Source organism: Mesoplodon mirus, assembly GCF_964341445.2.
Source record: "Mesoplodon mirus genome assembly, chromosome: 8".
Lineage (NCBI taxonomy): Eukaryota > Metazoa > Chordata > Mammalia > Artiodactyla > Ziphiidae > Mesoplodon > Mesoplodon mirus.
This window is the reverse complement of record NC_138984.1, coordinates 64,889,004-64,905,183: the sequence shown is the minus strand read 5'-3', so window position 1 is coordinate 64,905,183 and position 16,180 is coordinate 64,889,004. Positions and strand designations below refer to the sequence as shown.

Genomic DNA, 16,180 nt, shown 5'->3' with positions numbered 1-16,180 from the left:
CACTTTTGGAGGGGTAACTATAAGGACTACAGAGTTCCTGAAAACTTTCCCTAAGTTCCAGTTCTCTTGCAGTACCCATGCTATTTTGCACAGTTAAAAAGATATTCATTATAACATGGCTCTGATTACATCTCTTCTTCACCCATTTGTATGTGAAAATTATGGCATCAGAAGACATGTTGAGAAGCGACAAATGACAATAGCTGGAAAAAGTGCCCCCCACCCCAGCACCACTACCCAGTATCATTACTATAACCAACAGTGGATAAAAGATTAGAGGTGAAGAGCTGTAAAGCAGTCTGTGATCATTTTACTTATTCTGAGTTCTCCATATGAAAGGTGAATTCTAATCTAAATAAAGCCTTAAACTTTCAGACAGCAAAAGATCAAGTTATACTTCTCTAGCCAGTCCATTTGCTAAAGATGCCAAAGATGAAAGAAACTACCTGAAAATATAGATTTCGCATTAAAAGATAATGGATTCGACCAGAAAGTCAGCATCTGTTAAAAATGAGCACATGCTGACATTTAAGGTAATGACATACTATACAAATTAAGCAATACAAGGTTTGTAAGGCTAAAAATCTAGCCATTAGGTGTTAACTTCTAGTCAACTAAAACAGTTGTTTCTACATTTCACCTTAGATAAGTATAAACACTGGTAACAATTCTTTAAAACCCAAAACTATTACTATGACAAGCCAATCATGTTTTTAATACTAGAAGTGGAAAAAAAACTACAACATAAATTTATAAACTATAGAGGATGCACAATAAAGCAACAACAACAAAAAAATCTAAGAACAAAATGTTTAGTATGCATCCACAAAAAGTGCCACAACCATAAAACAAACATCAATGCATCTTACCTCTATCATTATATGAAAGGCGTGCTTGTGAAGAAAAAACACAGGCAAAAGAAATTACGATTTATATCCAGAATGAAATGAAAAATGACACATCAGTTACAAAAGTGAAGGAAGGAGAATAATGATTTAGCTTTTTAAAAGCTGGCAATGATCCAATGTATCATATTTTTAAAATGAGAACTGAGAACACTTTCCTTATAAACAGAGGAAAGTAATATATTCTTTTTTAAATCTTGGACATTACCTATCAGATAAGAGGTATTATTATATAGATGACTCTAGTATGACCCCAAGTTACCTGATCCAATGGACTTCAAGCCAGCAAATAAACTAAACCTAGTCTTAAATAATTGTTACTTATTTTTCTAAGAAGTTCTAAGGTCTAACTATAAGAGTTTTTTTTAAAAAAGCAATTTAGCTGAGAAGCTATGCGTTGGAATTGGACTCTGGACACCAGAGGGCAGTACTGCCTTTAACAAAAACTGTAGGAGCAGCACAAAAAATTTTTATATAGCTAGAGTTAAGTTTCTCAGACAGTTGTCCTAAGAATCTAGAATCTCCAACTTCCTGAACTGCTTCATTCCCCTCTCATGGAAGACAAGAGAATCCTTACAGTGAGACAAAAAAACATTTCTGGTGCCTATGTGAGTGTGTGCAACATAAATAATACACTAGGGAAAGAAAATAAGATGGGAGAAGAGTAAGGTCAGAACTGAGTAGAACACAGTGATAGACCAGGCCTACTGTTAACTACTTCCCCAGCTACATCCAGAGTGAAGAGGTCAAGCAGTGGTGGCCCTGGAAGGAAGTATCCATGCATATTTTTCAGGCTCAGGACACTCAGATACTGATAAAGAACAAGACTTTCATTTTCCTAGTCATCCCACAACAGGTAAGGAAGGGCCCTAATTTAAAGTCAAGAGAAATATTGTCACCAGTGTAAAGAAAGACTTCGAATTCCTCCAAACACTTGACTATATTTCCCAGTTTCCAATATTTCTACAGAGAATAAATAGCACTGATGAAAAAGATTTGACAACTTGTTTATATGTACCAGTTGCTTAACTAGTTTTTCATGCTTCTTGATTTTCTCCTGTGATAATGATTCAGGATTATTTAATAATTCATCTAAAAGGCTTAGCTAATCCCACTATCAAAACATTTTATCAATACTCCAAAGTAAAATTCATCCCTTGAGAGAAATACATGCCAAATGAGTAACTAGACTGTAGCTTCCAAGGCTTAAACATCTGTTTTTCTTTTCATACCAGTGCTTTCAGAGACAAAGATGCCACTGTAATAACACCGGGCAAGTAGGTGCTGTCCATGCATCTTACCAAAAATGTGTACCTTTGCTCAATATACCTCTCAATAAATGAGTATTAGAATAAGCTATAGAATGATCCAAACTAAACAAGACACCAAGAACAGGCCTCAATGCATAAACTATGTTACAAAATAAGAGGCAAAACAGAATCCAAAAAAAAAAAAAAAAATTCACCAAAATACAGAAATAGGTAAAGAGTAACCAAACAAAATAATCTGTATTTACAACTTGGAAAACGAAACTTGAATATCATGCACTGTGACTGGAGATAATAGTGAAAACCAAATCAGCACATTAATGTCAAGTAATTAGGTTGCTGGATGAGAAAGAGACTGGCTGCTTATTCCTTAAGGGGAAAAGAAATTAACTATTGACAAACATCAGAAAGGAATGAATAATACTTCTCTATTCATTCAACAAATCTTTACTGAGCACCTAGTTTGTGCCAGGCACTGGCTACCCAGGCTCTCATGACACTTACTATAGTGTGGGGAAGAAAGACTAATCAAAGAATCATACTAATGAATGCATAATTATAAAATAAGAGCAATAAAAAGCAATTTAGTTACTTTGAGCACCTGTAAAGAGAAACCTAACTTATACTGGGCAAGGTAAATAAGAGAAGACCTCCTGAGGAGAGGATCCTTGAGAAATGAAATAAGTACTAGAGGGAGGCAGATAAGGTGGAAAAAAACAGTACTGGGACACATCCTAGACTTCTGACTTGCGCAACCAAATGGTTACTGGTTCCATTTACTGAGAACCAGGTCTGAGAGAGAAGATCATTACCCTTGTATTGTTAAGTGCTTGGAGACATCTAAGTGGAAATATTTAGAACGCAGTTAGATACACAGAACTAGAATACAAAGAAATCTTTCTAGAAATATGGATTTTACATGCTATAAATATACGTGAAATATACTATAAATTTTCTCTTACTATTTAAACCATTCCAAGATTTATATTTATATATAATTTTTTTAATAACTCACTCAACAACCTCTTTGGATGATCAAGAAGAATTAAGTACCCGCTCAATGAAGTATTTGAAAACTGACAAATTCTGAATTTGTCTCCTCTTAATCATATAATTATCTTACATTCTAAGACATTTTACAATTGCAAATTTTAAAAAAGACTATTTATTGCCAAGCAGACAGAAATAGAACATGTAAAGAAATAATATAGTATGTGTATCAGGACAAATGCTTCTGAGCTAAGGAAAGCAAGACATTATACATTAACAGATTTAATAATACTGATACTATCAAATACACAGCCATGATTCTACCCAATTAGATCTTCAAAATTCCCTCTATGATACATCAACTCCTATTTCTCATATCTTAACTTCTTCCAAAAGCAAAGCATGAAGGCAGACCAAGGTGGATGAATGAGGATTCTGAATAAGTTCCCTAAGAAGTGATTAGCTCCTCAGGGTAGTCAGCACTGGAGTTACAAGTCTGAAAAAGATAGGGTAGACATGCCTATTCTTCTGGCTGCTGCTCAGGTGCATCAGGTTTATTACTGGGTACAGAAGAAATTTTATTTTTATTTAGCATTTGTGTTCTGCAAGTGGAAAAAAGGAAAAGGACCGTGTTATACATTAATAAATTGTGATGTGATAAAATGGTTATGTTTATCTGCAAGGCTATATATAGTCACTATAAAAACTATTGTAAATGTAAATTATGTACTCGGATCCCTCCCTGTATCTACTTTAGTTTTTTATGGACCCAACCTAATAATTTACTGAAATGAGCTATTCAATTAAAATTACTTCAGTGGATAATAATAATCCTTGGACATAAATGTCCAAGGCTTTGCCACTCAGCAGACTGACTCTAGGCCAAGTCACTTCACCTATATACATCATGGGGTATTGAAAGACTACACTGAGTTAATATGTATAAAGTGCTTTGTATAGTGCTTGACAGAGTACTCAAAATGAAATTTTTTATTAATTGAAATTAATTTCAAAGTATTGACACATATATATGCCAATATTTTGAAATTATTTTCAAGTATAATAATTTCAATAAATCAATTTTAATATTGAAATCAATGGTTTCAACAAAAATTCTTCCTTTGGAGTACAATTTTGAGGTCATTGGCAATTCACAGCTAAAACTTATTGAGCACTTAAAATTAGCCCAGCACCCTAGATGTGACTCTTCTCCCAATCACTACAGAAAAGGAATCAAACATTTCTCCTCCTTTCCTCCATCTTTGCCCAAAATTGTTGAAGCAATTCCCTTTTTACTCTTTTTACCCTTCCTCTCCAAGCTGCAAAGTCAAACAACCAATCAACTAACCTATTTTTAGTACACCTACATGTTAACTGTGGGCTCCAGAAGGGCCAGCAAAGACAGTCCCTGAGCCACTTAACATTATACATCAAGCACAGCGCCTGGCATACAGTAGGCGCTCAAGCAACAGGTGAATAGTTAAGCAAAAATAAAACAAACCAACCAACGTAAACACCTCCCCAGCCCATCTGATGCAAGCAGCTTTCACTAACAAATGGACTTCTTCATTTTTATTATCTCAAATTAATAGAAAAAGGTTTGACAGCAATGAAGTAGCTAGGAATGATGGAATAGATCGAGGATGAGGTTCAGGAAATAAAAAACAGAGAGAAAAGCAAGCTCACTTCTTCCTACCTACCATCTCCTTGCCAGACAAGAAGAAGGAGATATTATGCATTCTGGTCTATACGCATCAGTCCCATTTGTAAATTGGCAAACAAGGCGGGGCCCTTCACAGGCCAAAGAAAAACTGATTTCAAGATTTTAAAATTTAATATGTCATTTTTAGAAATAAGGTGCTTTGATTAATTTTAATGTGCAGCTTTAACTTGTTTTAAGCTTTTGATACAGCTTTTTTTTTTTTTCCCCCTTTCGCTCCTTCTCCCCTTCTTTTTTGCTTTGGACACAGAATTTCAGCCAACCTCCAAGTGGGCCTGTCTGTACATTTGTAAGAGAAACAACTTATATACACCTAACTAGAGTAATACTTTGTCAAGCTGCATGTCTATGGATAATTTATGATACTTCTCCCTACAATTAGTTTAGAAGTATATATAGAAGTAAGTTGTGGGACCTCCCTGGTGGCACAGTGGTTAAGAATCCACCTGCCAATGCAGGGGACATGGGTTCGATCCCTGGTCCAGGAAGATCCCACATGCCGCAGAGCAACTAAGCCCGTGTGCCACAACTACTTGAGCCTGCACTCTAGAGCCCGCGAACCACAACTACTGAAGCCTATGTGCTCTAAGGCCTGTGTACCACAACTACTGAGCCCATGTGCTGAACTACTGAAGCCCATGCACCTAGAGCCCATGCTCTAGGCAAGAGAAGCCACTGCAATGAGAAGCCCGCGCAATGCAACAAAGAGTAGCCCCGCTCACTGCAGCTAGAGAAAGCCCATGTGAGGCAACAAAGACCCAACACAGCCAAAAACAAATTAAAAAAAAATTTTTTTTAAGTAAGTTGTAATTTAGGTTATCAATACAAAAATAATGACACAAAGAGACGTTTGTAGTAGCCCTGTACTATTTCTCAGGCATATATGGGAAAAAAAAGAAAAAAAGGTGCTCAAGAGTTAGGCAGTAGAATTATACCACCACATTAAATATCCTAAAATAATACAATTAAAAACTATTTGTGAAGTGTAGGTTCTAGCTCTTAGCAGAAACCTAACACAAACTCTAAGCTAATAAAACATCAAATTTTGGTATTTTATTAGCATACGTTAAAGCTCCACTAAATTTCACTTAAAAACACATCATATAATCAGAATGAGATAGATTCAAAGTACTAAGCTGAAAAGCTTTCCTCAATATACTGTTAAAAGAAAGCAATTGTAGAATAACAATTTTATAGTTTATAAAAAAAGAAAAATATATATACTCAAATGAGATTAGAGAAAGATGTCAAAAGATACACATCAACCTGTTAAAACTGGTTATTTCAGGAAAATGATAAAGGAAAAAGAGGAAGAACAAATGATTCTCTCCTTTTTTTGGACATACTTCTTTCTGTATAATTTGTCTTCCTATAACAAGCAAGCATTTGTAGTTAATTTTTAAATGGAAGAGAAAGTGAGAGAGAGAGATGTGTTCTTAAACTCCAGCCATTCAGCAATCAACTTATTTCAAGATGTGCTTCTACAGATGTAATATTTATTTTGTAAGTATAACTTAATACTAACATATTAAATATTCAATAAAACTCAGTAAACTTCTCCCTGCATCTTCTCCAAATAAGGAAGCAGCACACTCTCCTAAACTGACTTGGCTGAATAATGTTATGCTACCCCTTTAGTATCTTATTAATTTTAAATGGGTACATATATAAACTCATGTTCAACAGGAAAATACTACAAAGCATTGTCACAGATGGCTTGGTTTCTCAGTGGATAGTAATCTGACATACCGTGAAATGACAACCTATTATTACTTTAATATTAAGGTCAACAGCATTGTTTTGTATGCACAACTCAATATTCCACACATCTGAAAGCCTTTAGTCAGACCAAAATCTAGACAAAATGTCATGAAATGTTATGTCAGGACTGAAGAGATTGATGTCATTTAAAAAGTATTAATGCTGCAATACTTTAGTGCTATTATATAGCCTTCAAAAATTAACAAGAAACTAACTTCATACCTTGTTAAAGGTAGGTAATTTCTAACCCTAAACTGCATTTTCTTATCGAGTGGTATTTTTTATCAACACAAATATAGATTTTATAAGAAGGAAACTTAAGCTTATATATGGTTATGAAAGCAATGCAAACAGTTTCACTGAAACCACATTAACCACAATTAAGACTTCTTAATAGAGTCAATGCATCAATTCCCTCATATTCGTGACTCACTGGTACTAGAAAAACCAGTTTGCATTCAATTTACTTACTGGAGATTGTAAGAGCATCTACCTACATACAGAAAGACAGTTTCAGGATAGGCAAAAGAAAAGATGACCCAGGTAATGCAAATTAACAGGATGCTTCACACCTGTGATTACAGAACCAGTCGAATAACGGCATTCTCTTATAAAAGCCTGAAATAGGGCTTCCCTGGTGGCACAGTGGTTGAGAGTCCGCCTGCCGATGCAGGGGACATGGATTCGTGCCCCGGTCCGGGAAGATCCCACATGCCGCAGAGCGGCTAGGCCCGTGAGCCATGGCCGCTGAGCCTGCGCGTCCGGAGCCTGTGCTCCGCAACGGGAGAGGCCACAACAGTGAGAGGCTCGCGTACCGAGGGAAAAAAAAAAAAAGCCTGAAATACTTCAATTTATTTTGCCCCCAAGAAATAAAGTCCTAAAGCACATAAAATGTTTATTAAACAATTCCTGGGTATACTGCATTACCATCTTATACTAACACTAAATGAACCAATTCAGCAATTCATCACTTACAGAATGGTTATTACATACAAACACTGCATGAGATACAGCAGTGATTACAATACATACCTTGTCTTTAAGGAGCTTATAATAAAGTATGATAATGGAACATGCTCACAAATGGCCAGAACCTTTCTCAACCTAAGTTATTTCATCTGAACCACAAAAGAGAGAAACTGACGTGAGCACTATTTTCTCAATTCTTTCAAGGATGGCACGTAACTAATACCATTCTAGATACATATGATGGATGGCTTATGGTGTAATGGAAGAAAAGAATCAAAAGGTAGACAAAGTATGGAAGACAACATGTCATGTTCCAAACTTTGTATTCTTGCTGTTGGATCACTAAGAGCCCTCAAATATTTTTAAGCACGGAAGTAACATAATCAGACATGTAAAATGTTACTGTATAGCAATAGTATAGATGGAGAGAGAGAACTGGAAACAAGAAGACCAACTACGAGACTACAAAAATAATCTCAGCCTCCAGCGTAATAATGTCCTGAAAACCACAGGATCAGAAAGGATGAAAAGGTACTGGAGTTCATAAATAACAGGGCTAAGAATAAGAAAAGTTGCTGTCTCCAAGGCTTTCACCCAGGATAAGGGGAAGACAGTGATAACATGAAAAAATGTTAGAAACATAGTAGTTACAGGTTATAAAGAAAGAAGAATGGTTTATTTCTTAAAAAAAAAAAAGCACAATTACTTTTTTCTATGTCTCTAACTATGATAGATGTATTTTAGAATATTTTTTATTTTAAAATAAATTAGAACCGTAATTAAAGACCAGATTTTAAAGCACGTATATACCCTGTATCACTTCTTCAAAATACTAACAAAACCAGAAGAAACTTTGAACTTGATGTCTTAGAAGTAAAGAATCCTACCATTTAACTGCCAGAACCAGCTTATTAAGATATGTATGTAGATATGTCTTAGTCCTCCAGAATACCCCGTAAGACTGATCTTTTACCCACAAAGAGAATAAAAGACTGAGATCAGACCAATGAATGAGCACAGTATATGTAACGTTAGCTTGTTCTGCTGAGAATCACTGTAAATTCTCTTCAAATATAGTTCTTATTGTAGGAATGATCCATCAATAAGCTATCACCAGCCTTTAGCCAACGCTTTAAGAAAAAGTCTCCCTAAGAAAAGAGAATGACAAATTTTATGTCATTGTCTAAAAGTGAAGAAATTAGAAGGAAGATTGTTGCAGAAATGCACAACAAGAATGTAAGATCTTTTCCTAACTGGTCTTGAAATTAAACTTTGAATATGGGGACATGAATATGGGGTGAAATGCAGAAGACACCTTAAGACTTCAAATGTGTAGTATGTTTCCCCTACCGACTTCTCCTGTTCCTCAAAAAAGCCTTGAATAGCTAGGGCATTGGCACTATCAACTCCGAAGCACAAGAATCTTTACCTGCAACCCAATCCATGTTCATAAACCCTATTCTAAAGTGTGTGCTAGGGCTTCCCTGGTGGCGCAGTGGTTGAGAGTCCGCCTGCCGATGCAGGGAACACGGGTTCGTACCCCGGTCCGGGAAGATCCCACGTGCCACAGAGCGGCTGGGCCCGTGAGCCATGGCCGCTGAGCCTGCGCGTCCGGAGCCTGTGCTCCACAACGGGAGAGGCCACAACAGTGAGAGGCCCAAGTACCGCAAAAATAAAAAATAAAAAATAAAAAAATAAAATGTGTGCTAAAAAATTTTTAATGGAAAACAGATGACTTGTTTATTTCCCCTTCTGTCCTCTGTGAGACAATGTGATCATGTTATTGCTCACTTTAGTAGTCAAACTACTCAACATCCCAAAATAGGAAAATAAATTCACTAATAGAATGATTTTGAAATGGCAGGGATGTTTACTGAATTATCTGAAACAGCAAAAGCATCTGCTTTCTGAAAAAAGAGAGGCAGAACAGCATAAGCAGTAAGAGCAAAGCTTTAGTGTCAGAGAGTCTTAGTTCAGATTCCAGCTCTGATACTTGTGAGCTTTGCTATGTCTCAATTTCTTTATCTATAAAATAGGGATTATAACACTACATAAACAACCCTGTGAGGTAAAATCAGATCAGTCCTTTCCACACCTAGCTGGTCACCAGAACTGCCTGGAAAACTTATTAGAATCATAATATCCCAGGCCCCATTCCATACTTTCAGGGGCGTAGTCCAGGAATTTGTATTTCTTAACAAATTCCAAAGATGATCCTTACATACTGGTCACAACTTGGAAATCATGGGGAAATTTTTATGTATTTTTTGTATATTTTTTATATATATATTAATACATCTATGTAACTTACCAGTACTCTAGTACACTGTAAATGTTCAATTAATGCTTGATACAATTATCAATCATTTTTTTGAAGCAGAAATAAAACTGAGCGTTTTGTAACAAGATGGCCACTAAGTAATCTTGCAGAAGTAGTCTGCATAAACCTCTCACCAAAAATGAGACTTACAGCATGACTCTATACCGTTTGAAACAATGAAAGATGACATATATGAAGTTCCACATTGATGACAATGCTCCTTTTCCACAACACAGTTTATGACAGAAGGAAAGCATAAAGTCAGGCATGTCTTAAATTTTTCATAACAAAGCCTGACCACTCCAGGTCATTCCTTCACAAAACCTTTTTAAGTTCATTCCTTATTTTTCAGTAATTCATACAATTCATGCAAATTCACTAGAGAACAACACAAACACTAAATAAATGTGTACAATAACATTAACCATTGCAACAAATATCTAAAACCCACAGAAATGGATACTCATTGAACATTCCTAGTTCTTATTTATGAATAATAATCCATCTTTCCTTTTTAAAAATCCAAACCCTTGAATTAATTAGCATTTCTAAATAAAGTGGCCTCAAATATATGATATTCAGCCCTTTAAAATGTCCAACCACACTTTTTCACCAATATTTTATATAAATGTTATCTATAGGATTATATTATTATTTTTAAAGTTCTATTAAGAAATTTAACAAATTTGTTTTTAAATGTAGTTTCCAGTTTGTTTCTATCATATCACAAATCCAGGGCAAATTTAGGCACTTAAATACTCTTTTTTTTTCTTTTCTTTTCTTTTGTGTTAAATTCACAACAATTTAGTCACTAATTAGAGACAATATAAGAAAACAAAACAAAAAAAGTAGATCTCTATGAAGCAAACTGACTACTTTGAAAAATCATGTACAGGAAATAATCATTTTTGAAAATAGAATTATATAAGCCCAAGGTGGCATCACTATTTAGGTCATTACAATCTGCACAAATACATTTAAAATAGTCTTTGCACAAATATTTGTTGTACCCACCATCAAAGTAAGTAAAATGGAGCTTCCTAAAACCCCCTATCAATATATTTTATGTGCCAAATTTAATTTGCATTTGTCATAACTCTCCTTTTGAACCAGCATCACAGACTTCTGAATTGATATGATTACATTCAAATTGGAGGTTTAGAAGGAAGTTAGCTCCCACATTTATTTCTGCTGGTGATCCTAATAAAGGCAACTGCTCTTAGGTTACTGAAAGAGACAGCTTCACAAATCAATGCATGTCACCAACAGTAAATACTCATTCTGTTAAATGTAGATATTAAATAAAAAATAGTTACCACCAACAGAAAGTAAAGTGTATTCTATGGACATTTTGGAGTAAACTACATATATTTATTAGGCACTAAATTTTTAAAATTTTAAAGTACTTCTTAAAGTGATTTTTAACAAATCTACAAGTTATCTACTAATGTTAAAAGTTAAAATATTTCAGCTGTACAAAATAGTGTGTTTACCTAATTTACTAAATGAGGAGTTTTACCTTTGGACTTATTTCTCCATATACCCATCCTACAAAGATTACAGGGATCAATGATCTAATGCCAACAGATTGCTTCAAGCACTGAGAAAGGAATATGTTATGTAAATAAAGCTTAAAGTGAAGAAGTTGTTTTGGTCATTAAATTATAAGACTTTATCATTTTCTTCTACCAAGTTTTAACCATTAATCCTAGTGGTATTAGAGAAACAAAGTTAAACCAAGAGATCCAGAAGGCTGAGGTAATCTGATCTTAAGAGTCAAAAGAAACACAAACTCGAGTTTAAAGACATCTCAAGCAATTAAACCAGAAGTTATCATGTTTCCTCTGCCTGTAGAATAATAACTACTTATATTAAAAGTCCTTGTAAAGCACTGAATCAGCTCCAACTGTCCACATGATAGAGAGTGAGGAAAACTTCATGAATTTATTCTGACTACCTACCCACCACACCTATATTTTCAGATATATTCGGTGTCGAGGGAGGGAGAATCAAGGGCATTAAAAAAGTTTTCAGACTTCAGTACACATTTGATATGCTGCAAATAAAAATATATATACTTGGAACTACAAACAACACATGATGAGAACTGTTGCTCCTCTTCCCTAGAACAACAATTTTATAGATATATCCTCTTGTTGCCTTTGTGAAACTTCTCTATCCCACATTCTTGGTTACCTTACTGGGTCCCTCACCACGGTTAAAAGGATTTTTTGGCAAGTAGTTTTGAAAAAGACACAAAAACTTAGGAGTGGAGGAGAAAATAGAAGGGAAAGAAAGGGCTACGATATCACTTCTCTATCATCAATTACTTCTCAAGAAAGACAGCAGAGTATATCCCACATTTTAAAGTACTATAATGACAGTAAAACTCTCCAAAGAACAGGAATGGGAATACTCTTTATTCTACTCCACTTCAACCCTTAAACTTAGGACACAGCAAATTAATAAGTTTGCAAAATTAGCTATAGTTCCCATGACAATAAATATTCAAAAATTAACTCCAAAGGAAAATGATTTGTAACAATCTACTGTGGTTTCACCACAGTAATATTTCTTTAAAATGTAAAATCTAAAACAACACAAAGTACAAGACAATAACTTACTTGAGTTGGAACAAGCACAGGAGGATAAGCCATCTTATGATGCCTGTACACCCAAAATGCACAAATGACAATCCCCGCAATTAGCATAAGTGGCACCAAAGAATAGAGCAAGATGTTGTAATAGGGTGGCTTTGGTGTAACTGGATTCGAAGTAGCTGTGGAAAAGAGGAGGAAGAAAACCACTCAGATTTGGTCGACAAAATTTCACAATAAATATTTATTATAGTGTCAAATTTTAGGAGAAAAAATAAAGAGTAGGAGAAGATGGGAGTAAATTATTCCATCAACACAAATATGCTTTGTTTTCGATCTACTAGTTGAACAGACATATGCATTTTCCCTGTGAACTTACGCTGTGTGACTTCCATCTCCGGAAAATAAGAAAACCTTTCATTACACATATTGCCCTCACAGCAACAAAAATATACTTCAGGGCTATCTTTTTTTTCTATACAATCAGTCCTATAAACAAAAAGAGGAGAAATAATTAAAATCAACATTATTACTCTGAATCTACAATAGGTGTTTTTCTAAAGTTCTCAGAGATAAAATAATGAACAAGTCATTTATAGTCAACTTTGAGATTTTTATTAATATTCAATAATCAATTCTTAAAAGTAAAAAATGTTCCTTGAATCCTATTATTAAATCTCATCAGAAAAATAAATCAACAGCTGATTTTATAACAATCAGATTGGCTCCTTGAAACCATTTCTTTAATTTGGTTTTTAATGATCAATCTAAGGCATCCATCTTTTTTTTTTTTTTTTTGCGGTACGCGGGCCTCTCACTGCTGCGGCCTCTACCGTTGCGGAGCACAGGCTCCGAACGCGCAGGCTCAGCGGCCATGGCTCACGGGCCCAGCCGCTCCGCGGCATGTGGGATCTTCCCGGACTGGGGCACGAACCCGTGTCCCCTGCATCAGCAGGTGGACTCTCAACCACTGCGCCACCAGGGAAGCCCGGCAACCATCTTTTTAAATTGTTTATTTAATTAGTAGAGAAGCCTGAAGAGGAACATAAAGCCAATGAAGAAATTTGGTCTAAGAGTGCTTTTACTCACAGGAAATATGGCTTTCCCATTTTATGAATACAAAAACTGAACACTATATATAAAAAAAACTGTATGTGTGTGTACACATATAAGTACATACCTATATGCCTATACATACATATAAATACACAGGCACAAAATAATGTGTGGCAGAACATATTTCATCATCAGAGACCTAAACCAGGCTTGGGAATTAAGCCATTTTTGTAGCAGATTTAAATTCCCTGAACACAATGAACAGGGTTAAGGATAAGTAACAAGAACAATATGTAACAACAAACATACAGGCCCTAGTAACTCAAAAAACTGACTGGAGGTGGGTTGACTTAAGGGGTAGGGGGAGGCAGCCTTCTACATAGGACCTGAGTTACTGAAAAGATAGGGATTTAGCACCTAGATTAAATCCTAATCAACCACTAAAAAATTAGCTATACCTAGTTTTTAAAATCAGATATTTAAATATGGCTAATAACATCAGGTAGATTTAAAGACACATTACAAATAAACTGTGAACTTTTATAATGGCTGTTAGAATAATAAGGTTGAATTTAACTCTAAAGTGAAAAGCTCAAGAAGTTTCAGGGAGAAGGCAATTTTAATAAAATCAAACTTTGAAATAAAATCTATACCAATGTCTATTTAGTAGAAAGTTAAAGGACAAATGAAAGCTAAATTTCTAACAATTTATAAAGAAAAATTTACAAATTTAAAATTTAATATTTAAAATCATGAATCAAATCATAGGTTAACGTGATTAAATACCTAGCCTAGTTAACTGAAGTAAATTATCAATACTTTTCACCATTCAATTTCATTCTTTTTACCACTGTCTTTTCCTCCACACTTCGACATTTCTTGAATCTTCTTTTCCTTTCTCTTATTTATGTTACTACCTTTAATATTTGTTTTTTAATCAAATTCAGAACATAAAAGCAGAAATTCACATACTTTTAAATTGGCATTTAACCCCTAGAAACAAAGCTGATGTAGTAATTATCACTGTAAGAGCAGGCATTTGCACTGAACAACTCACTCACATTATCTAGCAAAGTTTAATCTCCAGTAATACTGGTTTTAGGTGAGAAGCACAGTAGCATTTTACAATAAAAAGAACAGGGATCCCTGATTTCAACTAATTAATAGACAGTTTTGAATAAAGATGACCTCCAAACCTCATTTTTTCCCCAACTTCTTCAACTTTTCTTTTTTTATAAATTGAGATATAATTTGCTATAACATTATATTAGTTTCAGGTGTACAATCTAGTGATTGGATATTTGCATATATTGTGAAATGATCACCACAGTAAGTCTAGTTAACATCTCATCACCACACATAGTTAAAAATTTTTTTTCTTGTGAAGAGAATTTTTAAGATTTACTTAAAAGTTGCTAAGTTCCTTAGCAACTTTCAAATATACAATACAGTATTATTAACTATAGTCACCATTACATCACATCCCCCATTATATCCCCAGGACCTATTTGTTTTATAACTGAAAATTCATACCCTTTTGACTCCCTTCACCCATTTGCCCACCCCTCACCCCCAGCCTCTGGCAACCACCAACGGTTCTCTATATATATGGGTTCTTTTCTTTTTTTTTAAAGATTCCACATACTAGTGAGATCATATGGTATTTGTCTTTCTCTGTCTGATTTATTTCACTTAGCATAATGCCCTCAAGGTCATCAGTGTTGTTGCAAATGGCAAGATGTTCTTCTTTTTTATGGCTGAGAAACAGTTCATTGTATACATAGACCATATTTTCTTTACCCATTCATCCATTGACAGACACTTAGGTTGTTTCCACATCTTGGATATTGTGAATAATGCTGCAATAAACGTGGAGGTGCATATATCTTTTCAAGTTAGTGTTTTCATTTCCTTTGTATATATACCCAAAAGTGGAACTGCTATATCACTGCTATTTTTAATTTTTTGAGGAACATCTATACTGTTTCCCTAGTGGCTCTACTTACTCTTTCATAACAGCAAATATCACTTAATGATCACCTCTGTTAATAAAGAAGCTAATAATCAGAAATACAGCTAAAATGTATAATTACAGAGTAATACTCCCCAGAAAATTCATATATATAGATGTATATCCTAAATACTATATACCTAAATGACCATTTTAATTTTCACCAAAAGTGGAGCTAATTCAATTTTCATGAGTTTATTCAACACATTTTATTATTAATCACATATGTCCAATCAACCACAGATTCGTGGTAATCTATTAAAGCCCCTGAAAGTGGATCAGGATGTAGCTAGAGTTCCGTGACTGTATTAGTTATCTGGCTCCAAAAAGTCTGGTTATCTAGGATTCTGTACCTTCTGCAGTCATCAGCACCCACCCTCAGTGAAAATCCTGTGGCCCAGGCAGTTTAAGTGATCGGCCAAACATCTAGGGACACCTTGCAGAAAGATCACAGGCAGTCAATGACATATCCACTATATTTTATTTCCAACAGAATAAAACAATTTAAACAAGGTTTTTTAAATAAAATGTAGCTTTCTATGAGGATTGTGTTAGTTCTGATGTAATTCTGAATGTCAAGTTA

At 34.7% G+C, this 16,180-nt stretch overlaps 1 protein-coding gene across 1 annotated transcript in view; it reads right to left on the bottom strand.

The window, feature by feature from the left end:
* Window positions 1-16,180, bottom strand: part of ACVR2A (activin A receptor type 2A) — an 88,027-nt gene that overhangs the window by 19,798 nt on the left and 52,049 nt on the right. The window contains exons 3-4 of the mRNA XM_082630261.1: window positions 12,910-13,019; window positions 12,558-12,712 (exon numbers count right to left, since the gene is read on the bottom strand). Of these exons, the coding sequence (XP_082486387.1) occupies window positions 12,558-12,712; window positions 12,910-13,019 (265 nt within the window). The remainder of the gene's footprint in view (window positions 1-12,557; window positions 12,713-12,909; window positions 13,020-16,180) is intronic.